Source organism: Streptopelia decaocto, assembly GCF_964273445.1.
Source record: "Streptopelia decaocto genome assembly, chromosome: 4".
NCBI lineage: Eukaryota > Metazoa > Chordata > Aves > Columbiformes > Columbidae > Streptopelia > Streptopelia decaocto.
This window is the reverse complement of record NC_138658.1, coordinates 31,974,300-32,000,846: the sequence shown is the minus strand read 5'-3', so window position 1 is coordinate 32,000,846 and position 26,547 is coordinate 31,974,300. Positions and strand designations below refer to the sequence as shown.

Genomic DNA, 26,547 nt, shown 5'->3' with positions numbered 1-26,547 from the left:
AGTGTCTTTTGCCTCCCGAGGTGGGACTGCGTTTCATGCCTGCAGCGATGGGACCGACTCGGAGGGCAACACCCTCCAAACTGAGCACTAGGAGAAGATCTGTGGGGACTTGCTCTCTGCTTCTTTTAGCTGTGCTTAACCTCTCTGTTTTCAGCTGCCTGGCTTTTTCAAAGCATTGACTTTTTTTCCTTAGACCTAACCCCAAACAGCAGCAACCAAATCCTACAATTCCTACATTTCCTAAATTGCAGGTATGTAGGGAACTGGACTTTCCATGCTGGCCCACCAGGCATTTTGGTTCTAATTTTAATTATTTGTTGTATTGTTTTAACCCCACACCCATACTATCAGCATTTAATAGTAAAGTTAAAGACAGAGCACTGCTTCCATTCAAAAGCCCACTGCCAATTTCTGTAGTCCCAGTGCACTGAAACCAGTTTAACAACAGAACAGCTGGTTCTGGAGAAAAATATTTTGAATTCTCAACTGCAGAACAAAGTAGTTGGCACTGTGGATTTATGTCCTGACCTTCCGAAGGGAAGAACTGCAACAAAATGCTGAAGTGTTGGAGTGTCATTGCAGAGGCTCTCACTCATTTGCAGGGGGTAGTTTCTTCCACTGGCATTTTGGCAGCCAGCGACTCTGCAAGACAGGCAGCTCTTTTCGTAAAACCTTGCCAGGCGGTGCTTATGTGCCTTTTGGTGTTAAAAAAATCACTGCCAAAGTGCCTCAGTATGGACTAGAAGTATTTTCTGCCTCTGTGGTGCTGTAGCAAGCAGTAGCTCTCCAGAAAGCAGGGAGAGAGGGTGCTCACCCTCTGCTATCGCTGCACTTCTACTAAGGTTTTAAAATTCGTTGGGGAAATAGGTGGTTTGGTATGGGTATTTTTTCACTGAAAAACAGTACTATAAGCAGAGTGTAAAACTGGGCTGCTGGCTCCCGGCGTGCTGCCGAGCTGCTCACGGTTAGGAGCCTTGCTTAGCTGTAAGAGTGAGCTCAGTGACGTATGAAATGGTTCGGTCTTGTCTGCATTACAGACACATTTGTAAAATATGCTGCAAATGTTGAACGTAGCTCAGAATAAAAGGAAAAAATAACCCACTGTGGACAGAGCAGAGGAGAGGTCCCAGGGAAAGAGAGAGGCACGACACAAGCAATACAGAGTAATCAGCCTCCAGCTTCCTCAGCTCATTTGCAGTGCACTGATTGCTGGTATTTCATCACCATCTCCACAGGGTGGAGGGACACCTTGGTCCCAAAACCTCTCAGTCCATGGCTGGCCCCCCTGCCCTTCTTTATGATGGGCATTGAAGGCTGCACAAAGCACCAGGTGGGTGCCACATACCAGGTGCCCCAGTCTACTCCCCCCTACCTTTAGGGGCTTCCTACTCATGGGTCCAACTTTAAATTCTGGTTGATTTTGAAACCGTTCCTCTATGGAGGTGAGACGGTCATGCCAGAGCTCTCCCTGACTGCTGTCAGACACAGCTCTCCTGAGCCAGTCCCCAGCTGCTGGGGAAGGGGAGGAGAGCACCCACCTGGAGAAGAGCAGGGACCCTTGCTCCCCACACACAGGTGGCTTTTGCTTGTGCAACCAGCCCCAAAATGTACCTGGGGCTTACTCTGACTGCAAGGGTGGGAGGGGGAAAGTTGTGAACTTGGACCTTGGGTGGGAAAGTGAACTGGAGAGGGAAGAGATTGTGAAGGGGCTTATATTCCCTGCAGGTACTAGTAGGTCAGGAGCCCCTCTGCTGAGGGCAACCTCCCAGGGGGATCCTATGCTCTCACCCCTGCTTGTCCACAGATCAACAGGGAATGACCTTTAAATGAGATTTTTTCCTTTTTCCTCCAGTCCCAGACAGTCTTCCCCCTTAAAGTGCTCTGCTGGGGAAGGGAGGAAAAAGTTCTTGGGGATCTTCCAGATCTCACCTCTCCTGTCTAGAAACCATTTACAAAATAGGCAACAAGAGCATGATTAAATCTTGCAGTGTGGACAGATTGAAGCCTTTATAAGTCCTGTTCCCATTCCATGATGGAGCCCTGTAAAACCCTAGCCTTGCCATTTGGATCACTATTTGCAGATGGTTTTCTCTTGGCTACATGACAATTAGTCTAATTGGGTAGCTTTAAGACTGTGCCTAAGGTCCCAGCCCTGGGTCCTGGCCCTCTCCCAGCTCCACACTGAGGGGAGATAAGGGTTTGCACTAGTCCCCTTCCCTTGCTTTACACAGGCAGAAAGCCCTGCTGATGGCTTGCTGAGGGCCAGCAGTGGCCCTTCCTGCTTTGGGTGATGGTGCTGGCTGCTCAGCCTCACAGCAGCCCTGAAGACCCACCTAGGTGTGTGCTGACCCTAGGAACAAGTATTAAGGCCCTTACTATAGCTTAAAGGAAAAGGCTCTGACCCTGTGGGTATTTCCCAGGGTACACCATCTCCCTTTGTGTTTGGTGAAACATTCAGGAAAGTGTAGGTGGTCTAATGCAGGGAACAAGAAAACATGAGAGGGAAAGGGGCAGCCAAGTGTGTGAGATGGTTAAGTGGAAGAGCTGGGATGGTTGCAGGTGGTGCTTGATTTTGGCTGTCTCTGTGCTGTTGTTTTGAGCCATCATTCAAAGAATATTGCTATCAACGATCCAGATATTCAGCAGCATATGTCATGAGCACAGGCAGCAGCTTCCTCTTTGGCAGAGAAATGCCTTTTAGGTAAAGTCCCCTACAAAGCCAAGGTGTCTAAGGGACATATACTTTTGACCTGTTCCCCCTAGAGTAATGAGCTCAAGAATGGGTTTGAACCCGTCAGAGCCACCTGTAACAGTTTTCAAGCAAAGCAACAATATAAAAAATGAGGATTTGCTACACGCTCTCTTTTCAAAGTGCAGCCCCCTAAAAAGCAGATGAAAAAGCCTTTCTACTGAACGCATCAATTCCTTTTATGTATCTACTTCTATTTCTCCCTTTTATCCACACACACAAAATTCCACTGTGTTTATTCAAGTGCTTCAGGGACATTTTAGAAAATCTCTCCATCAGCAAGATTGTATACTAAATTTCAGTCAGTGACCCCAGTCTATTTTCCCTCAAGAGATTTTTAGGACAGCTGGAGATCCTCCAGAGCTTTTGAAGCTTTAATTTCAGTGTCCTCCTGAGAGCAAGGAGCACCAAGAGATTTGCATCACAGTGAGGTCACAGGGCTATCACTGATGCTGAGCTAGAAGGCCATGAGATTAAGTAGATGCAACTAAATGCATAAATTTGTCTGGAAAAGCTTTAGTACTAGGAGTGAGAAATGAGACTACAGGTTCACAGTTTGACTCTAAAATGCGTGACTGAATTTGCAACACTGGCAGTTAATGCGGCACTTCAGCTGGATGGAAGTACAGTGAGGAAAAAAGCAGTTTCCATCGTCTAGAAATGGACTTAAACAGTTGTTTCCTCTTTCAGGTTATACCTAGATAACACTTTCTAAGCACTCTGTTTTAATAGGATCTTGTCTACAGATTAGCCATCCTGAAATGTTTGTGCTCCCTCCTCAGAAGAGCGTATGCACCCAACAGCTAGCCTGCAGGCTTTCCAGGATTCCTCTCCTAGCCAGACTGACAGGCAGGACCTGCCACAACAGGCGGCCAGGCAAGCCCTGGCCATGGCAAGGAACAGCCCTTCTTACAACAGCATGACACACAGGGAGAGGAACAGAACAGGGATGAGTCAAGCAATAGTAAAGAGAATTATATGGACCACGTGGAGTCGTATGACTATACCACCAGAAGGAATCCATGTATGGAGGAGAGTGATATAGGATATGGCAACTTTGCTCCAGCATACACAGCTTTATAGCATTTTCTTGTTTTGTCACCCTCTTGTGAGCCTTCCTTTCACTGCATTTTTATAGCTTATAGGAAAGTTTGGAGAAATAAAAGATTCCCTTTCAAACTAATAAGCTTGACTATCCCATTGACTTAGCTCTGGCTTTTCCTCTATGCCATCCCTTTTTCTTTTGTAAGTTGGTACTATAGTGCAATTTCAAAAATTCCCTTCAGAGATCCCAATCCTCCAGTCTGATGAGAGAGCAGCAGGGAGACTGATGATTTATTGCAGAACCAAATGTGCTGACTGCTGGCTATTTTCCTTTGCCTCACATCCAATTGAAATCAGAAACCTGTTTGCCCACTTACTTCATCAAGAAGCTCATATCACCACCTCTGAGTACTGCAGCACAAACCTCAGAGGAAAAAATGCTGCAACAACAGAAATTATGTTTGTTTGTTTGAGATGCAGTTGTTTGGACTCTAGTCTGCAAAGCTGCTCAGTATATTCAACTCCCTCTGCCTCCCTTGAGAGGCAGGCTTGGGCGCAAAGACCATCAGTAATCAGAGCATCATTTTAAAATAGAAAATACTGAAGAATATCTTCTACCATGGTATCTGCATACAGGGACATAGCCTTTATGTAATTCATAAGAACCCTAATGGAACGTTTTTTTGAGCTGCTGCTAGTGCTTGCTCAGGTATTTTGGTCCCCTGAGGACTAGATCCTCTGATACCTCAGTGGTGGGAACCTGAGAACTTCTTAGCTTCCAGTTCCAGCTATGCCCAGCTCCCCAACAGGGTGGAACGCAGCTGCATGCCAGCCCCTCTCTTTTCTGCTGTTGAAAGCATAGAGAATGGCAATAAGGGCTGGGCTGAAACTGTGGTATGCTCCCATCCACTTCCTTCGACACAGGGAGAGGCCACCAGTACTCCTGCCCCAGGCAGTCCAGACAAAGCTGAAATTGATGCTGTTGTTGTGTGAGCACCTGCTCTTTGGCCAAGATGTGCAGAGGGCCCAGTACAGATGTGCCAACAGCACAAGGCTGAGCTCAGCAAGCAGATGGGCATGGGTTTTGCAAAGTCAAGGAGATACCTATATTGTCAGATGTGACTTGCTCCTTGTTCCACTCCATTTGCCTTGGTATTCCATCCTGAATGTATGTTATGGTCAGATTCCCTTTTAGAGGGAGCTCATAGATCTCTGCAAGGTGAAACCCAAGCACAGCTGACAAGACAGTTCATGGTACGAATGACCACCGCAAATTTGTCTCCCTCCAGGCAGGGAGAAAATGTTTTAATAGCATCTCACAAAGTCTCTGACTTTCAGATGCTCTCCAGCCCTGCTCCAAACGTCGCAACATCCACCTTTCATTCACCCTATGAAACAGCCACTGGGACCAGCTGAAAGACAGCCCACTTGCTATTTTGAGCACTTTAAACTGAAAAGCTACGAAAAATAACAACTATCTTGGGACCAACCACGTGGGTCTCATGTAGCCCAGGCAGCTGGCTGTGGCAAGCACTGTGCCTGCACCAGGAGGCCCAAATCTATCCTCACCAGGCTAGAAGTACAAATCCTTCCCTGGTGCGAGCCAGGCAGGTATTGATTTTCTCACCATGTAAAAAATCTGACGTGCGGGTGGCCTGAGAGCAAGAGCAGCCCCTCTGTGACAGGTGGGGCATCCCTTAGATCTGAGCTCCAGTCCTCAAAGCTGACAGGCAGAAGAGCTGGAGAGAGATGTGTCAAGGCAGCAGGTGAACCATGGGAAATAAGAGCAATATCTTTGCAAGAACATTGTACCATTGACTGCCCTTCTGCTGAAAGACGTATTTAATTCACTCTGAGAAAAGATCTCTGTAAGAGGAAATGGTGTTCACAGAAGTGATGCTGTTTTGTCCCTGGAATTATGCAAAGTGAACAAAAATACATGGCAGCAAGGTCACTCCCTGTGATTTGCTGTTTTCTTTGCCTAGAGACTGGAAAAGGTAATTCTATTTCACACAGAGACAAATTACTTGAAATCTGCTTCATAGCTCAAAACCAGGCAAATAAAAAGTACCAGAGACACCAGAAATTGTCTTGGAAATCAAGTGCAGCATATGTTGCAGCTGAGAGTTTAACCCTGCAGTTTTTGAGGTGTGACTGTTTGCTTTTGCTTTCAAGTCACACCATGCTTTAGACATTTGAAAAATCCATTTCAGCTCTAAGGCTAAATGAAAAATAAGGTGTTTTCCCCACACCCTTTTTGCAGTTGTACTATTTTAAGCAACAGGCTTGTCCTTGTCAATATATCAAATGAGGCAGATGACAGATTTCAAGGGCAATGGCTAGAGGAGGAAAATGAAGTAAGGTCATTGAAGTGGTTCACTGAGGCTATGGTGGCCATCGGCTCCACTAGCAGCACAGTCCATCACTCCATCATGCCCTTGTCTGCGGCACAGCCACCTCTAGTGATACCTTGCTGCTCTGTGCAACAGCAGTCAAAATGCAGCAGCTGCTTGCACCATGGACTGTAAACTACCCTGGGAAAGATAAGTCAGTGGCCAAAACTAATGAGGGAGAGGAACTCGCCATCTCGTCCTCTGCAATAGGATTAAGGAGAACCAGCAGGTCATGGGAAGGGTGAAGGAGCACATGCATAAGGGGTCATTACCCACAAGGGAGGCAGAGATAGTGTTTTGCTCTTGACTGAAATACAAAATACGGAAGAATATAACATAGAGACTATCAATACAAATTGTTTTGTCAGTGGAGAGCTAACATTTTCATTGTCATATTGCAGTGAAAGAGTCTGGTGACCTTTACAGTATTAAATGCTATATTCAAGTATTGGGTATTATTTATTAAATATTAAAGTTATTTCATAGCTTTTAGGAAAGCATGAAATCAGGGCCTGAGTGTTAAGTGTGGCATAAAAATCTATATAAATCACTGCTGTGACACTCAAATGATTTTATTTTTTTGAAATTGGGTTTCCTGGAACACAGTCTCATGAGCTACTCATCTCCTCTTTGATACAAATCTGACAGGAGAGGAGATGCTGCAGAGTGGATTAAGCAAGAGATAGCGCTCTAATCCCAGTTTTCCTTTCCCTCTTGGCATCCCTTGGAAGGACAGCATCCCGTCCTTCTGATTTCTCATTTGTAAAATGGAGATGATAACTGCTCATCTCTCAGGGCCATTATGAAGATTAATGTGTTTACAAAAGCATTTAAAATGCTAAGTACTTTTGGTTCCAGTCCTGTGAGATTTGAAATGCCAGCACTGAGGTGCTAGAAACCTTAAGCTCTTATTAACTCTAGTGGAAACTATGGCTGCCCAGCATTGTACAAGAACGGGGAGCAACACATCATTGCAAAAGTCATGAAACCCCATCCTGCTTTATTGCATAAAATGGGAGTTGCATCATGCCAACATTGTATCTGAAAGGGCAGATAACACCAAAAAATCATAACTTCATTTCATGCTAAGAAATTATTGAAGGTTTTGCATTCTGAAATATGATGGTGTAATTTATCTAGGGACTGATTCCTGTACCTCTGGCTATGACAGGATTTTTTGCATGGGTAAGAAATACAGTGTCAGCCCTAAATTTGCTATGCTTTTGTTAAGCTTTAAACTCCATGACAGTAAACAGACTCTTAATTAGCCACAAAAAAGGTTGTTTCACTATTACCAATATAACCAATTTTAGCCACTTTTCTTGCAAAATACATGCTAAATGAAACCAAAACACAAATCAAGCTTCAAAACCCCCAGTCTTAAAATTTGTGAAAAATACCCAGCACTGATTCTTTACTGCATGCTCCTTTATCCAGCCCACAGGATCAGATAGAGGAGCAGTTAATTGCATTTGTATCCAGTAAAGTCCCTGTGTTATTACTACCTCTTCTAGTCCAAGCAGAAGTGAAAGTCAGCAGATTCTGCAGGCCTCAGACTTCTGTTTTTCACAGCAAAGCAAATTTAACACATTTGAGAAAGGCACAGAAACAGGTGGAAGAGTGACCTGATAGAACCAGTGAAGCTGGGATGCTGATCTCCCCAGAGGGAGTACCAACTCCTTGGGTAAGGAAGGATGAAAGAGGTTGTGATCATACGTGCCAAGGCTGAGGAGCAAAGCAGGATGGTGTGGTTTACTGAGAAGATAACTTTTACGTGAGAGAGAGACCGGATGCCAACCTGCAGGTAAAAAGGTCTGGTTTTGCAAGACAGCTGCACACAGAGAATCCAGGCATGCTGATGCATTCCAGTAAAACCCAGCTGACAGACGCGGTCAGGACTGGTAAGATTTTGTGACCAATTTGTGATCTAATTTTACATCTGACTTAAAATCTATGTGTATGGGGCATCTGCTGATTTGTTTTTCAAGACATGCAATGAAAAGTTAATATTAAAGCTGTACATTTTGACTTACTGATAATACAAATAAAATGCATGAAATGTTAAGTTGTCCTCATATATTTGGCAGGCTCTGAAAACGATGGTTCAGGAGATGGATTGCCGATATTATCCACCAGTACAGTAACACCTCCTCCTGCTACACATCCTTCAACTGTGGATGACCGTGAGCCAGTACTTGTCACTGCAAGCGCTACTGAAAGTGGTTTTGAAACAAAAAGTACTCCAAGTACTGAATTGAATGCCATGAACAATCAGGACAGCCTAGAAGTGGCAGAACAGTCAATCTTGATATACATTGTCCCCGTTGTGCTGCTGGTCCTGCTGATTTTGCTGATTGCATTTTTTGTAATATATCATAAAAGGAAAAATTCTAAGCAAGGTAAATTTGCCTACTTGTGCATCTGAAGGGTATTTTTAGGACACACTTGACATGAACAAAACATTATTTGGAGGCCCGAGATGCCACATGTAGTATGCAGTTCTCTGGTTGCAGTTGCACATAGGACAGATAGGAAAGGGATCCATCCCCTGCCATCTGTATTTGGGCACGCAACTGTCCTTGGGCAGGGGCTCATTCTGCTCCTGCTCTCACTGCACATCCACAGGATCCACCACACCAAGCTCCATCTCCTGGCAGTGCCAGGACCAGCGTACAGACATAAGCGGGTGGCTGCAAACACTTATGCCATCTTTATGCTTAGTACCTTCATGCAAGGTGAATGTAATGCTCCTGTTGCCTATACTGCCCACAGGGTAAAGCTCCTCAGAGCTTCAATAAAATAAGAACAAGTAAAACCATTTAATGGAATCCTTTAAAAGGATCCTGTAGGGTCGTGGCAGCTATGAAGGTATCACAGTAAATGAGCTGGGAGTCCAGGGGTCAGACAGCCTGGGGGCTGCAGTAGGGAGAGCAGCACTACAGGAAACTACCTTGATCTGTTAGCAAAAAAAGAAATTAGAAACTAGGAATATGAAGCAACAGAAAAAAAACCTGAGGTGTCTTATTAAAACCACGCAATTGGTAAGTGAAAACCTAAAATGGTCGTATCAGTACCTTTACAGAACAGGAGTGCAGCTGTAAGCTCCTCAGTCTGCAGTGACATACATTCAACATAGATTTTTTTTAAGTCCATTTTTCAGGCATTTTTAGGCTGCACCTGCTTTATCACCAGGTTACTCTCATAACAAACTTTGAATCACAATCAGGCATCTAGTTCCCCACCTGTTTCTGCATGACCTGAAACACAGATAAACTCTTCAGAGGGATAGGAAATGTGGAGCCTTGCAGGAGCACAATCCTGGCATCCCTTGCCCTGTGCATATTGCTTGGAGCTTGGATTTTGGGCATCCTCAAGGTACTGGCAGGTGGCTCCATGGCCCTGAGTGGCTCTGCAGCCAGGGAATGTGCTGGAACAAGTGGGAGGTGTCAGCAGCCATTGCAACATTGTATTAAAAATAAGCTGCTATAAGAAAACATACAATGTGAAACCTATATGTAGTTCTTAATTCTTTTTTGAGGGCTGAGACTTCCTCAAGAGGAAGTTGTTTATCTGAATAATAGCTGTTACACTATTGTTTTCCCCATCATTACTTTGTCTTGGGGTGACAACTTGCTTTGGATCCCTTTTGGCATCTGGCTAGTTCAGCTTCATTTACCTGAGATTTAATCTGCCCTGCAAGTCTATTATCTCCTTCTTCTCTCCATGAGTGGCTTCCAGAGTCTCCAGGCAGAGACAGATTGCACACAGATAGTCTGCAGCAAAATATTCCAAAGCTTCCAGTAAATTTTTTTGCAGCAGTGGCTCCTTTTCAGGATGCCATTTCTCTCACAACATCTGTGTTGCTCAGGAGAACGTGCAACTGCAGTGTCCTGCCCACCATGGCACCAACAGTCAGCTTCCTCCCAGCATGGCTGAGCTAATAACGAGCTGCTTTTAGTGTGTTCAAGATTAAAAATAATGAGTTCCTCTGAAAATTGCAAACAGGATGAGATATTTTGTCTTTCATCTACAAATTAACTACCATGCCTTTTGAAAATGCAACCTGTTTTACATGACCCTATTCAAGGCTTGCCTGCAGTCTGGACCCTCTATATGTAAAGAGCAGAACTATGAACACCAACTTTTTTCTTTTCCAGATGAGCTGGGAAGTGAAAATGTGAAAAGGTAAAGTTTATGAATGTTACTTTTAAAAAATTCTCTTAGTCCAACAGGATATAATTTTTTTTGGCTCCTTCACTACCTAACTGTACACTAAACACCATTACCTTTTGCCATTAATTCTCCCAGTTAACTGCCTTGAGAGGTGGCTAAAGCATGACTTCAGTATTTTGCTGAAGGTGTAAGACTGGAACAGAAGTACAGGCATTTTGGTGGCAGAGGCGAGCGCTGCCCTACCACCACGCCTACACCTCCTCTAGGCACCCCCAGCCACAAGATGCCACAAGCTATGGGTATACCATGAGCAAAGGGGATCAGTTCCCAGGCTCAGCACAGACTTTTACTATTCAGAATAAGCACTGTGTCTTGCTCCCCTGTTTTTCAAGTTTGTCTTCTCACTCTGAGGTGAGGCAGAAAAGCTCGCCCAGCTGCTGTGGAAGTAATGCCTAAGCTGCTGGGAAAACAAGCCAAAAGCTGCATGGCTCTTACACAACTGATAATTTTTATCATTACTTTTTATTGAGCTCCATCTTGCTGATCAATGCTGGAAGTTATCAAATTGACTTCACAGGGAAATAAAAAGATGGGTTTGCTAATAATATTTTTTTCTCTACCCTGTGACTCCAGGAATGACCAGCAAAGGGAAGCTAAACAGGCTTTTGAATGAATGCAGAGTTACTATACTTACAACCTTTCCTTTTTGAAGACACTGACAACATCACTTACAGATAGGATGAAACTTTAGGCCCTCTGCTTTTATCACTGGAGCAACAGGCCTTTTGCTGTTTGTTCCAGCTGGCCAGAGTTGAACTATTGCATGTTTTGATTTTCTATTTACAGTAGGGCCAGTTCTTGAATACCTGCAGTGGTCCTGTTCTCTGACATACCCCAGGCTGCACTGTCAGAGTCCCTCTGCATGTGGGGTCCCAGGCAGCCCCACCTCTGCCCAGGACCAGCATCTCTCTGCCACTCCACATCTGTTTGCAGCTGTTTTATTTGCACCCGCTGGGCTGACATCTTCTCAGATTACTTGGCTAGGATGGCTACATGTGCCTGGAATGAAGAAAGACTGATAGAAAATTACTACATTATAAATTGCTTGAATGAAGCATTTTGTGTAATGCCTTTCCCCTCCCCCCTTTTTTCTCTCAAGTCCTATTTTTGAAGAAGACACACCCTCTGTTATGGAGATAGAAATGGAAGAACTTGATAAATGGATGAACAGCATGAACAAAAATGGTACACGGTAACCCCTCTACTCCATCATTCCTCTCTTTATAGCTGATGTAGATCCCATGTGTAGAAATTCAGAGGCATTTTGTATGTATGTCACTGCTTTTCCTACAATATTTTTAGTTATGTTCTTGTCTCCCTGCTACTAAAACAGCAGCACAAGTGTCAGGGGTAGAATTGTTCAGATGAGTATTTTAGTTTGTGTGGGAGCTCATTTTTAACATATGATGGAATATCAAATGTTTTGAGTTTCCAGTAGACACTTCTATTAAATGCACATATAGCTGTGAACAGTATTTACATTTTTAAAGTCACATTTTTAGTCCTAAGCATACTAGTTCTCTCTGAAGCATCTAGTCCTCTCAGACTTCAGTTTGTACAGTTCTGTGCTCCACATCATGCTATCACAGAAGAAACACACATTTACTCATAGTTCAGATGACCATTTACTTACAATTGCTGCCAGGACCCTATGGCTATATTCCTCCCCTCTCAATGTTCTTTCCTTTACTTGCCATCTCTACCACATGAAAGACAAGCTGATCTGTGCTGCCACCACCGTTCACCATCTACATCCCCTCCAGCAAGTCCAGCAGCCCATGGAGCAATTGGTACCCATGGTAACTACCACCAGCAGCATCTTCAGTGCCTTCTTAGCTACTTTGAACTATCTTGTATTTTTTCCTCCATTTTACTCCCAGCTGAAATCTCCTAGTCAAAGTCTCTAAGGGCGTCACATCCTCCTTCAGGGCTTTCCTCAAAAACTGCAGGTTGTTGGTAAGGTGTGAATTAACCAAGCCCTGATTTTGAGCTGCTAACAGCTTTTCACTGGCTAGGAATTGCTGAAATCCTGACTTCTTTTTTTTTTTCTTCTTTTTTTTTCATTCCTGGTCCCTTGTCTTACATCCAAATGGCTCATTTGCCCGACCTCCTAGGGGTGTTTTGTTTTTCAGGCCATAAAAATCTTTGGAGCGTTTCTTTGCATTAGCACAGTACTCCACACGGTGGGGTTTTGACCTTCGCGGTCTGTAAGCTCTACCAAAAAACATGCTAAATGGCAGGAGTGAAATAGAGGCATTGAGTGTAATACATGGAGAAACAGTGCTGTAAAATATCTTTTAAATTCCATGGGCAGAAGGGAGCAAATAGGTTACATATTGGGGTTTTTTCCAATATTGTTCCCTAAACACCAGCCCTGAATTCCCAGCTGTACTATAAAGCAGGTGCAACTATAAGCAGTGGAAGATTAACAAATAGTCCTCCCCAGGGTAGTTTCTGGAAAACAGTCCTCAAAAGTACTTAATTTATATCGGTGTGCATAAACAACTGAAATATATATAATAAAGAAATGACAGCAACACCTATTCAAGGTAAGGAGGATTTGAGACAACATTTACACTATGTAGACTGTGTTGATTTTACATATAAAAGGGTACAGAATATAATCTGCAGTTTTACATTCTAGAGACACTGCACCAGAAATGTTGATGCAATTTTTAAATAAATGAAGAATCACTGCTAAGTGTAACTATAGTTTTGTTTCTTATCCTTTTTCAGCTGATTGTGAATGTTTGCCTACTGTAAGAGAAGAAGAAAAAGAATCAATTGCTAACCCAAGGTACTTTTAGTTCACTATATTATTTGAAGAAATATGGTCAATGTCATTCCAAAATAATCTATTTTTTAAATATATTTTGTTATAAATAGACTGATTCTTTGGTCTATTTAAGTGTAAAAAGATCTTTTATATAGGAACTTTGATTTCCACTTAAACAAATGGTTTGATGGTCTTATTTCTAAGCTGGTCTCTGCCTGTAAATTGCACTCCTAAATAATCTTGTGGTTGTAAACGCACACAAGATAGAAAACCAGATGGCACAGACTGAGTTTCACTCACTGATCAAGCTTTAATCACAGTTTCCCAAGGTGTTAATACAAGCATTTAGCATAGCTCCCTTGGTACTCCTTGCCAGTGCAGACACCCAGCTCCCCTCTGCCACCAGGTACCTGTGGGTCCCTGAGAACCACTGCCAGATGTTTCAGCTGCAGCTGTGACCTGCCAGACAGGGGCTGGTCTGACATTAAGGAAAAGCCAAAGGATTTTCCCAGCACCCTCATGCAGCACATCCCCAGACCTGGCACCAATTCACAGGCACAAGCAGAGATCCCAGGAGTGATGCAAAACCATGATCCTGACAGCTTGTAAACTTCAAAACTTTCCAGCTGGTTTCCCCAGGATTTTGGCCAGAACCCCTAAACCCCTCTCAGACTCCCATTTTCCCTAACTAAAACTGAGCCTGGAGTTTCAGCTGGAAGGAAAGGGCTGCCTGTCAGCCCTGCCTGTATGCTTGTGGTGCAGCTGCATTTCAGGGAGAGGGTGAGGCAGCTCTTCTGTGCCAGGTTACAATAACAAGCAATTAAACAATCCTGCCCATTGAGAAAGTCCTTGGTGTGGTGGAAGCATGCGGGGGGGATGGTGAGAGGTGGCCCTGAGTCTCCCCTTCCCATAGGATCAGATAATGCAGCTCAACACATCCCTCAGACAGAGCTGCACCTTCCACTGTAGACCATCATAATATCCTGGTCCCTCTCTTTCCTGACTTTCCTTGTTCAGGGGTGAAATAGCAGTGATGCTAAATCACCACTGCCGGAGAGTTTGCAACTTGGTTGCTCCAAAGCTGCAGTTTCAAAGTAGCTTCTGGATGCAGCAGCTCCACCACTGCAGCTATTTGTATTTTAAAACTTTCTGGTTATGGTTATTGCAAGAGAGATTGTCTTTGTGGGTTGTTTAAAAAACAAAAACTCTCCAGATGCAATCATTTTACCTTGCACTGCTGGAAAAGATGCTGGCTTCACTAGCCATCTGAGTCTTCCTTGACAGAGTCTAAATGATAACTCAGAGATGGAAAATTTCTAAGGAGGGTCAACTGCACAATGGTTCTCTCAAAAAAACAGGTTTGCTGGACATGGCACTAACTACAGGCAGGGAGTATGGGACAAAGCATGCTTGAGCCATATGCTAACACCAGCAGAAGGCAGTCTAGTATAAAAGGCTTTTTAGGCATGACAACACTCTGAGAATTATATTTATTTCCCAGAAATTTAACAGTTCATTTTAAGGAAAGAAAAAAAAAATAGCCACCAAACATCATGACCTAGCAGCTTGAGCTGGCATTTTAAATACCACCCTTGCTAAAGTGCTTTCATACAGGATTTACATTAACCCCACAAAAAGGAGGGGGGTTTGCTCCTGATTGGCAAAAGGTATCTTGGGCTACACTATACCTCAAGTTCTCCACCTGTAAAATAGAGATATTGTAACTTCAAAGCACTATAGGGAGGATTAAGCCTTGATGCAGAAGAGCAGCCCTGTTCAGATAAGTATGCTTCATTTGAAGGTGCACAGTTTATTCAAGCATATTTTCTTATGACTGGTATCTTAGGATCAGGCTGCAGAGAAATGTATGCCTTTAAATTGTAGGAAGGCAAACAAATGCAAATAAAGAAAGGAGATTTATCTCTAAAACATTCAGAGCTGCTCAGGCAAAGGGTATTTGTTGAATACAAAGTACAAGATTATTAGGTTCAATTTCAGATTCTGGAAGACTGCTTTGTTGAGGCAAATATATTCTCAAATTATGGTAATTCCTGGTTTAGATTTTATTGATGATGTTGTTTTCCTGTTTCATACAATATATTGGGGGGAACAGTGTTCATCAAGACCCAGATGTTTTGAACTATGAATTGATTTTTATAAGATATCATTTTGAAAACATCTGAGACTAAATTTTTCAACAATGACATTGACTTTTTCAGAACCAAAGTTGTTCCAAAACTGCTTTTCAGAATAAGTGATTTTTTTATATAAAATTTTTCAAAGTTTTAAAGAGCAGAACCCGGCGGTGGTAAAATATATCTAAGTTGTTTCCTTTAACTCAAAACTACTTTTTCAGATTTCATTTTACATGAAATTTTGAAACACGCTTCATTTCAAAGTGAAACTGAAGTGGTGGGATTTCCTGGTAAACAACAAAGACTCCCATTTATTTCTGCAACTGAACCATATCATACCAAAGTCTGTTGTTCTTCCCTGACTAAACTCTTAGCTGAATAAATAACACCAGAAAGAGAACTATGCACAGATAAATGGGTGTTTCAGCAAATCTTTTGAGCAAGAAAAGTGTAAGACTACGAAGTAAAACAAAACAAAGCTTTTGTTCTGGCAAACATTTGTACTAATGAGCATCAAGGCTGCAGATTCACACACAAGAGGCAAGACATGACAGCCCAGGCTCCTTTGTAGCTGGTGGTCATCTGCCTTGCGCATAAGCCGAGTTAAGAATATATGTGTTTAAATACATTAAATTTTAAATATATATATTTAAAATAATACATCTTGCCTTTAAAACCTAGTGCTAAAAATCACAATAGTACCTGAGTGGAGAGCCAAGAAATATTCCCAGTCTTGATGGGGCCAGGGTTCCTGCAGCTGCAGGAGGGAGCGGGCAAGGGGGCTGCTGCCTGTGTGATGCACAAGGGGGTGTAAAACCAATCTCTTCTCCTGGGACCTTTATTCTCTGGCAGACAGAGGTGCAGCCTTTCCCCTTCCCAGCATTGCTGTTTGTAGTCTGCCAAGTATGAAAACACACACCAAGTGAAATATTAAGATTCTAAGCAGCCCTTTTATCTTCAGTGGTGGTTTAAAATCCTGCTGTTAATGCTAACTGAAATCTAACCAGCTGATAAAAGAGAATGTTGCATTCTTAATGTTGGCATGAACCAAACGTTTATTAATAAAAGCACAAGGGAGAAAACTAGCTAGGCAGAAACCAGCAAGACAAAGAAAACTCACTTGTTACAAGGCCAGATTTAGTACTAAAATTCCATCTGTAAAAAAATTGTCCTTATCTGTGGGAAGAGGGCAATTTTGTTGCTCAGTCCCCACCTGGGAGCAGGAGCAAGGGTGCTCTGGGGAGCCACTAACCAGTAATCAGACCAGCCCTCACTGCCAGCATCCAGCACCACAGATGGGTCGTCTCGTGCATTGCATGGCTGACACATGAGTTTTCTAACACCTTCTTGTGGACTCTAGAGATACTCTTGCATACTATTTCCTGCTGAGACAACTAAACCCATAGCATGACCCTGGTGTGTTTTTTTTTCTTTTCCATGTACACACAGTGATGGTGAATCATGAAGTCAGAACAGCAAAGAACTGGCTAAAGAAAAGTAGTGCACAATCTAATGGTCCCTCATATTGGATGAACTGGATTTAAATATAATTAATCTCAAAAGGCCAGAGAAGCACGTGCTTTTGTTGTGTCTTGCTACATACAGTCTTCAGAAAGGAAATATCACCAAGGGGAAGAGAAAAAGAAAATAAAAGAAGCAGCACTATAGTAAGATTAGGGGTTCATTTAAATTCCTTCTGCAACGAGATTCTTCCCACCCCACTGTCCCCCCAAAAAATCTAAAAATAGTTCATGTTTTTGTCTATTTCTTAAGTTGTATATCATGCAGCACTTAAAAACATTTCTGTTCCAAGTTTGGAGGGTTTCCTAATACTTTTTTGTGCCTTTTTTAATATGAACAGGATCCATAATTCTGGTCTACCCTGCTTTGGTGGATGCAAAGCTCATCCTATGCAATGTTTGTTTTTCAACTTCCTTTTTGGTAACAGTGCACTGATTTGCACAGGGCTTCTGCTGGGGAGGTACCACACTAGGATGGACAGACCAGGTTTGAGGACAGACAGAGCAGCTGGAAAGCCTCTTCAAGGATTCCTTAGAAGGGACTGCAGCCCAGCAAGGCTGGACTGCAGCCCCCCAGCTACAGTCTTTCTAGTGTGCCTTTTAGTTTTCAAATTAAAATGAAAAATATTATTTTAAGACTGCCTTTCAGTTCATTGTCTCCACAGATTAGTACCCTGGGCTGGCTCTAACCATTTAACCCTCCTCCTTGCTCAGTGCTGTTCTCTAACAATCACCTACTTCAGGAATATTCATCTTGAAAACTTTTTGGTTTTTTTTTTTAATGAGAGGTTGAAAAATTGAACAATTCAGTAGTCACACCAAACATAAGTTTAGGTAAGTGTTGTGTAACTACTTGGTCAAGGCTTTCAGATGCAATAAGATTTCTGCTTCTTCTGGTTTTGAATATTGAACTTGCAATATCTGAAAGACACGGACTTGTAAGAGTGCCTGGTCATTTTTAATTACACTGCAAAAAAAATAGTCCTGAGATAACTCAAGGTGGTAATATAAATGTTGTAACTGCATCCACTAATTTTAGGTGGCATGTCCCTTACGGATGTAGTTTAAATAAGGAACACAAAAGAAAGTGGATCCTTGTCTATGTAAAGTTTCCCCCACCTCTTTTAAAATATTAAGTTAACATCCAACCACATCTTACATCCTACCCTATTATATCCTGCCTATCCTCATCTTATTTAAATGCATAATTTCTTCCCACTCAATATGTGTTTAATATGATCAGTTTTGCTTTGCCTGCAAATATTTCACTAATATGTTATCATGTACAGCTTGGTTAAAGAGAGCAAACAAAAGTTTCCAGCGTCTGGCATGACAGCTAAGTGTCACTAAAAGCTGACAGACACAGAGGAGGGTTCAGCTTTGTGAGTAACTGAGGATGTGTCAAAATATAAAATGGAAAAAAATGTTCACAGCTAACCATATTCATTCATTACTGAGTATGACTTGACTAGTAATTCTGTGAAAGAGATTTCATCATTGTTCCAAAACAATTTATTGCAAATATTGGATTTAATATATGAGTGATACTCAATTTTCCCTGCTTGGATGTTTTTTAACTGTAAAAAAGTTTAAGTTGATCTTTCAAAACTTTTAACCATTTCCACAAGTTCCTGACGGTAAACTCCTTCTCTAGAATATTGATTTAAAATAATGCAGTCACAAGGGGGGAATAAGTGAAAGACTGAAAAACAGAAAATCAAAAAAATGGAAGTGGATATTTTCTAGTAGCAGCTTTTTTAACAACTACTTTGCAACAAGGATGTTATGCTCAGACTTCCTACTATTTGCAAAGCACTAGCCTGCAGGTGCCGAAAACAGTGTGGTTTATTTTAACAGTACAGGCTAAAAAGATGTACTTTGAGATGTGTACCAGCTGTGTGGCTGGAGGGCAGGCAGCAGTGACCCAGCAGTTGCAACACCAGTGCGCAGTGGTGACTCTCTTCCTGACTTGCCTTTTTTTTTTTATTTTTGAAAGCTAACCGAGCCCAAAAGTGACATTACCTGGTATAACTCAGTTCTGACATGCTGATGATCCTTCACCCTGTCCTAACCACACCTATGATAGTGCAATGCACTAACTCTGTCTGCTACAGCACTGGAAAAGAATCTGTGTCATGAATGTGTTTTGTTGCTAGCTTGAGACTAATGTTAATTCTGAGTAGTCCTTCTGCCAGATGAAATGCTATACAGTTTCAAGTAAGTTTCTCAGAGGTTTAGTGTTTCTTAAAAACATTTAAATTTAACTTCAGCAAATGTGTATTCTGTAAACCCATGTTAATAAGCATTAATTCTTATTCCAGAGTTCATGATCAATTAATCTCTGTATCAAGCTTTAAAATCAGTTTTGCCCAGAACTAATGTCTAGGTTAGAGCTTTATAATTATCCAGGTTATGCCATTTATCCTCTCTAAAATCTGGTGGGCCAGAAAATTTCTCTTCATCTTCTGGAACTTTCAAAGCATTTAAAAACACAAAATAATGTTTTGGACACTTCCTTGGCCAATTATAAATACAAATTACCTTGGTCTACTGTTGAATATAAGTCTCATAGTTGCTGAGTTACTATTGAAAAAGACAGCATTTCATAAAATCCCACCCTCCTCATGTGAAACAGACCAAGTTTCAAGTAATTCAGATACAAGTATAGTTATGAATATTTCTAATAGATTCTGTCAGTGCTAGGCACGTATGATTTTCAGTATTTCTATTTTTCCTACACATACTTTACATCTTTACATCATTGTTATTCTTCACCTCTGATCTGAAATCCTGACCTTAGACTACTTCGTAGGGGATCAGCCACTTGCCTGATAGCCCTCCCAGCTCTGCACTGCCCATTTCACCCCTCTGCTCTTTGTTCAATCTTCATTTTTTATTTTGACTTCTGCATTTGCTGTAGCCACCCCCCAGGACCCACTCAGGTTACAGCCAAATCTTTCTGCAAACCCCAGAATCATGGCTTCAGCGTGGTCCCTGCATTGGCTTCTCTCCTCCCTCACCCCATTCGGTATTTCCCCCTCCTGCTTACTTGTGTGCCCCTTGCACTCTATTTTACACTTGTCATCAGTTCCTGGTTGTTCCCTTTTACACACAGTTTCTCTCAGTATACTGATACTAGCAGATTTTTACAAATTTTAATATTGCACTGTGCACTACACAGTATTTATGCCTCTGCTGTAGCACCCTCAACATTAGCCTGATCTGAGCTGATCCACCATCTTGCAACATCTACCATCAACTGATAAGTTATTATCCCTCAGTAGAAACTGAGGAAAAACAGGCAAATAGAAAGTCACTTGCACTATGTATTATTCTAAAATGTTTATCAAATGTGATGATTCCTAAGGAACTGTTACCTCCTCTTCCATTTTCATTGAGTATTTCAGTAGTTATCTATCACTACTCAAGAGAATTCAGTATCTAATTCACAGTGCAAGTACTTTCTGTCCTACAGAAGGCAGAAAAGCTACCAGTTCAAAGGAGGAATTGTTTGAGAAATACGTGGATCAAAGAAGGGTAATTAAGAACCAGCATCTCTCCTACATATGCTAAAAATCACCATCTTAGAGATTTTTTCAGTAAAATAAAAACAAGTCCTTCATAAAATTGCAAACATGGTTACTGGCGTTACCAGCAGTTAATTCATACCATAACAGTAATACACTTGTAAAGCACATAACTCTTACATTAACCTCAGCAAAAAAACAATGTTGATTTAGTTTCTAAGTAGCTGTCAGTTATGGATCCATAGATAACTATGGATCTATGAGATCAGAGTAAATTGTTTAGCAATGCTAAATCTGATGAAGGGCTATAAAAAACCCCAAACTTTTGTTTACATTCTGTACATTAAATTGCTGTATGTGCAACTGTTTTATTAAATAGCTGTTTCAAATGATTTTGTAACAAATATTTCAAAGTTATAATATTGCTCAGTTCTATGTAAGAGTTTGAGATTTTAAAGAACTTTTTCTAATAAAGGTTTGAAGCAGTTTTTAGTGTCTACAGGTACTATCCTTCCCATAGTCCTGCTAATCCATTAAAGTCACTGGGTGCCAATTATTTGTTGTTGATGTCATACTCAGGCCTTAGAAAATGTACAAAGATATACATAGTATGTAGATATGTTACTCTCATCAGCTAGCTAAAATTCAGACCAAAAAAAGCCTAAAGGCTAGCGCACTAGCCTTTCCAAATTACAGAAGTGCTTTGAAATTAATTTTACTGAAGAAAGAAAAGCTGCTTTATATTTCATTTTATTTTTTGTTGGGATATTCCAGATTGTCTTTATCAATGATCAAATTCTAGCGCCAGTGAAACTGGTGAATACTCCCGTGATTTCACCTTGGGTCATTGTATCCATCTTTTTTAAGTGATCAATCACTTCTCAGTTTTTTCCAGTTAAACACCAAAACTAGAGAGTCTCCAAACTGATGAAGCTGCTGAAATGATTTTCAGCAGATTTAAGGGAAAAGGGATGGCAGGGGGAAAGAAGAAAAGAAAAAGAGGTATTTCCAGATAGAAAAGATTAATAAAGCAGACCATTACTTTTATCCATTTTTGCAACAGATGGTTTCATTAGAGTGGAACAGAATGGCCCAGGGGTAATCCAGAAAGTTCAAGTCAGTCTTGATTCCATCTAATGCTTTTAATGTTCAAAGAACCTCAATTTGAGAGCATCACAGCAATCACCAGGCAGTAACTAGCTTTTTCCCCTCTCTCTTGCTTAAACATCCTCTTGGCAAGAAACTAATGTTTGGTATAGGGACAGACTTTTAAAATTTGCATCTTGATGTGGCACTTGTCTAGTTCTCTAGGGAAGTGCAAAAGAGGACTTTGCCACAGAGCCCCAGGATCTATTTTGACACCTTGGGGAGTAACACAGAGTCACTCCCCCATCCCCAGGGTTTTTCTTGCCCTGGTCCTATTAGTACCATCCTGTTGCCCCACAGACCAGGAGCTTCTCCAACGTGCATTAAAGGCAGCTAGGAGGGGTCATGAGTAGCTGGTTTGGCAAGGGGAGACGAGATGAGGGACAACCAAAAGACAAATCCTGCATCAACATTATTATCAACATACATGGAAATGCATCCTGAGCACTTACTCTGTGCTTATGTTTTAAGAAGGGCTTAAGACATACTTTCTGTGAATATTAGTAAAAAGAAAATAGCAATGACAAGGCCTGACACAAAAGCAAAGTGCAACAGCAGCTGCTCTCCCACAGAATGCTGTGCCCTTCTAGCACATGGTCGCTTCAGGTCTGGTTTTGCACTGGATCAGTTCCACGCCTGATTTTGAGATTCTACATGCTGAGGGTTGGGAGTGGTTCCCTGCTACTACACAAGCCCCAAAGCAAACAAGCAGACATTGCAGAGGGGTGCACAGGTGGGACAGGCAGCATCATCACCCCTCTCCACAACGCAAAACACAGTACAGGGTCAGACGGTTTGCACAATCATGTAAATGGTCAAACACATGATCGTTTATACATGTGTTAATGTTATTGTTATTATCTGTTCTATGGGAAATCATCTTTCTCTGCTAATGAAGGCTAAAAGCTTACCTGAAACATAATATTAAAAGAAGAAAGGTTACAAGCACAACATGGCTCTGGGAGCAAACTGCACCTCATTTCCACAACCAGGCCCCAGTGCATGGTTGCTGCTCAGGTACAAAGAGTCACTTGCACCAACACACAAGTTAGGAATTATTTAAGTATTGCATTATTACAGCCCAATTTGCACTCTCCAACAGGTTTTTATTTGTATATTAAATGGCCTTTTTAAAATTACCAGATGTGCAATGGTTATTTTTATACCAGCAATGTAAAACTATAGTTTGAGAATTGTCAGATTAGTTCCAGCAACTAGAGAAATAAAAATTGCTAATTTGAACACTTGAAATACACAGGAAGCCAATCAATACACACTAAGAGAATTCTGGGACAGAGGTAAGGTTTGTTTTCCTCCCTCATTTTTTAAGAGATTGGATTTGCTAAACCTTCAAAGAGAAGGGGAACTATATATATATATATATATATATATATATGTATCTAGCTCTTACTCAGCTAATTTTGATTTTAAAATAAAAAGATCTTAATAGAAGGGTCATAACATCTTTTGACTAACTGCTCTTTCATGAGAAGGATGATTTTTCTCAAAATCCAACCATTTCTAAATATAGACATTTCAGTGGTTTTCAACTTCTGAAATTTTTTAAGATTGCTGAAAATGGACTTCAACAAATTTTGGAAGAAAGTTTTGAAACAAAAATATTTTTTTTATAGAACACCAACATCAAGTCCAGATATGGAGTGAAACTCATTAGTTCAATTAACTTCCCCCCTCACTCCCAATCAACTCAAAATTTTGTTCTTACTTCAAATTCACCAGAGAGGCAAATATTTGAGACTTATTCTTTTTAAATCAGAGGAAAGAAAACCTACTACAAAAGTACCCACCCAGGTATTACTCCTAAAAATACCAGCAAAGAAAACTAAACCCAAGTCTGAGTTTGAACTTGCATATTTAATTTTGAACAGCAACATTCAGTTAAGATGTAGAGGATTAATATTTGGTTTTTAATCTCTGATGCTTACCAGATTTGACAGGTTTCATGAACATACTTAGGATTTGCTTGTTGTAATCAGACTTCCATTTTACAACCTGAAGTAAGGAGCAAAGAGCATGTGCTCTGCTGCTGTCATTGGGATTTGTATGACAAGGCATCAAAACTATCAGGTTTCCCCAATAGAAGAAGCAGTTTTATTAGTTCTGTATTGAAGTAATTCTAGCAGATTCACCCCTACTCCTCCCCCCCTCCCAACAAACAAAAAAAAACCCCAACAACACAAACACCATCACCGAACCAAACAAGCAAAAAAATCAAACCAAAAGAACAACCACCACCAGAAACAAAAAATCAAATAGAAACCACACAGTAGCTTAGTTATGTTTGCTTTCTACTCTCGGGGATGCTAGTTGAGCTTTTGGTTGAAAAAATTGTTTCTCTTACAACAGGTCCAAATAACACCTGGGAAATAAAACTTTTACAGTATCCCCAACCTCTGGAGCAAATGCATTCAGACAGTAGATGCAATCATGGCTATGATTTATCTGCCTCAGACCTCTGAGGTTACATTTGCAACAGATTAGCTGTAACTTTTATTATTCACTTTACTGCAGTCAGATTGTAGCTATCAAAAATAAGCCCTTTAAATACACCCTTGCTGGATTAAAGTACCTGCACGCTTGTCCTGCTTAGTATTTTTCTTGCAGAATACAGCAAGCAGCACTCACTGCAGGGGAAAAGTGCAGTAAATTGTTAGAAATGAGCACATTATGCACAGGGTGGAATAACACTATCAAAAAGCCCTTGTCCAAATTTCCTTAAAATATATATTTGGGCATGGTATTACCATGAACAAAGGGTCTTCTTCCCAGCAGGTGGCTGCAGACTTGCTGCATAGCCCCCCGCTACCAGTAAAGGAGCATTTTTGGGTCTAGTGACACTGCTGAGGACTCTCCCAGCTGTACCTTGGCTCAGGGCACCCACTTTGCACTCAAAATGAGACTGACTGCCACCCCCAGGAGGGAATCCCTACCTGCAACTGCAGGACATTTTTCCTACAACGCATATTCTGCATCAAACCATAATTCCTGCAACTGAAAGAAGGAGCCCAGAGTTTGGGGGGTGGTTCACCTTGGCAGCAGCGCCTGCAGCATGGGGATGTCTCTCAAGTAGAGACATCAAGGTTGGCCCTGATTGTTGAAGACCAGCATTTACTTGCCCAAGGATTAAAAGATTTTAAATAAATCTTAATAATATTTTATAGCAAAATTGGAGCAGTTTAAGAACAAAAGCACATAACATTTTTATCCCCCTGGTAAAAGTACAAGCATTTTCTTTGGGGAAAAGAGATAATTTTGATCCACTATGGTGTTTGCATGTGAAATTAACGCAGAAGAAATCAGACAGCAACTTCCAGGAGCAGGTTGATTTAAGAAGTCTAGTTTCTTTCAGTTGGTATATAGTCAGACCTGTCAAGGGGTTTGATGCTTTTTCTCAAACAGCAAAGATGGCAAATAGGACTCATGGAGACAGTAAAGTGGAAATGTTTGGGTGACAATGCTACAGGGATATGTGCAAAGAGCATCGCTGTCTGTGAAGCAGCGACTGTCAGAGTACACAGATAAAAGGGGTAACCAAAGAGAAATAATTGAATGAACATAAAATAAGGACCCTATAACCCTAGAGGAAAAACAAGGATTTGTATAGTCATGCATTAGTTGGATTCACAGAAGAGATTTATTTTTACAAAACACATGAACAATGGAAGGCCTCTTTGCTGTAATTTAAATACTTACAGTTAAACATACCACTAGCACTTAATTTAACTGTAGATAATTATTTTTAGTGCTGTGAACAGCTTTGTAGGAAAACTTAAAAATATAAGAGCAGAAGTAGTCAACTCATAACAGACCACAATCTAAAAAAAACAGATCCCTGTGTTACCTCACTTGAGACAAATTACTGAACTGAAAGCAAAGACCAGAAGGAGGCATGAATTGAAGTATTATCCTTGTGCATTCCAGGAGCACGGGAAGAGCCGAGGTCTGGAGGAGGACTCGTAGGTCCAGGCAGGCAGCACACTAAACTGGCTCCTCTCTGTTCTAAATATTTTGCACAGAGCGTATCTATTCTTTGAGCACAAGATTAGTCACAAGAGACTCAAGTTAATACTAGTTATAAATATACATATTAGCATAAAATAACACCAGCCCTAAACTGCTCTCTTGGGTTTTGATCAAGTGTTATTTATTTATTAATAATTAGGTTTAACACTCCCATACACGAGACCTCAGAACTTGTTTACACCAGTTCATGCCAAAGCTTCAATGTATTAAAGGGGAAGTTCATTATTTTTGATTTATAATTATCTATGACAAGGAAGATCTTAGACAAGAGCAGAAGAGAGCAGGACATGATCTACTCATCCTCTGTTTATCCAACTACTACAAAGAGGCATGTGACAGTTTTGGCATCAGTCCAGCTGCCATTCATCTCTATAGGATTCTTTCTATGACTCTCACACAAGTATCACGAGGCCCTTTTTCATCTTGAAATAACTCAGGTGTAGACAGGCCATTGCTCTCAGCCTACAAAGATACCAAGCTGGCGCCTTTTATGGCTGATGAGCTATCAGCTGAAAGAACAAAAACCTCATTGATATATGGCATCATTGTTCTCACTGCAAATAAATTTTCCTGTAGCCTCAGTGATTCACTTCCCTCCTGTCCTCATGTCATTAACTATCAACTAGGAAAGTCAACTACACTTATGTAGTTCTGGCAAAAAACAACACAAAACACACAAAGCAAGCAGCTGAAACTGTTGTTTAAAACCAATAATGCTTGAGCTAGGCCAGCTCCGGAGCCATGTCGTTCCCTGATGCAACCCTTGTGCACTGAGTGGGAATGCACTAGCAGCAGCCCTGCTTGTCAGCTCCTTGTGCCCAGGCAGAGATGCTCCAAGGGCTCAGGAGCATGAGGGGTCTTGGGCAAGTGCCTCCGCACCAAAGTGGATCCCAGTCCCATCCTTGGACTCCATCCCTGCAGCAGATACAACTTGACAAGCAAGGCTTGGCAAGCTCCCTGCCCTACTCACTGCATCCCTT

General features: G+C 41.5%; 1 protein-coding gene across 3 annotated transcripts in view; it reads left to right on the top strand.

Annotated features, from left to right (window-relative positions):
* TMEM154 (transmembrane protein 154) overlaps positions 1-26,547 on the top strand; it is a 42,192-nt gene that overhangs the window by 198 nt on the left and 15,447 nt on the right. For 2 of the 3 annotated variants that reach the window (XR_014183941.1, XR_014183942.1), the window contains exons 2-5: positions 8,274-8,585; positions 10,344-10,371; positions 11,519-11,604; positions 13,156-13,216. Coding sequence is in view for 1 of the 3 variants with exons in the window: in XM_082051433.1 (XP_081907559.1) it covers positions 8,274-8,585; positions 10,344-10,371; positions 11,519-11,604; positions 13,156-13,216; positions 16,780-16,795 (503 nt within the window). In the remaining 2 variants the exon portion in view is untranslated. Of the gene's footprint in view, positions 1-8,273; positions 8,586-10,343; positions 10,372-11,518; positions 11,605-13,155; positions 13,217-16,779; positions 20,865-26,547 lie in introns of those variants that run through there. The other variant, XM_082051433.1, reaches the window with a different exon arrangement.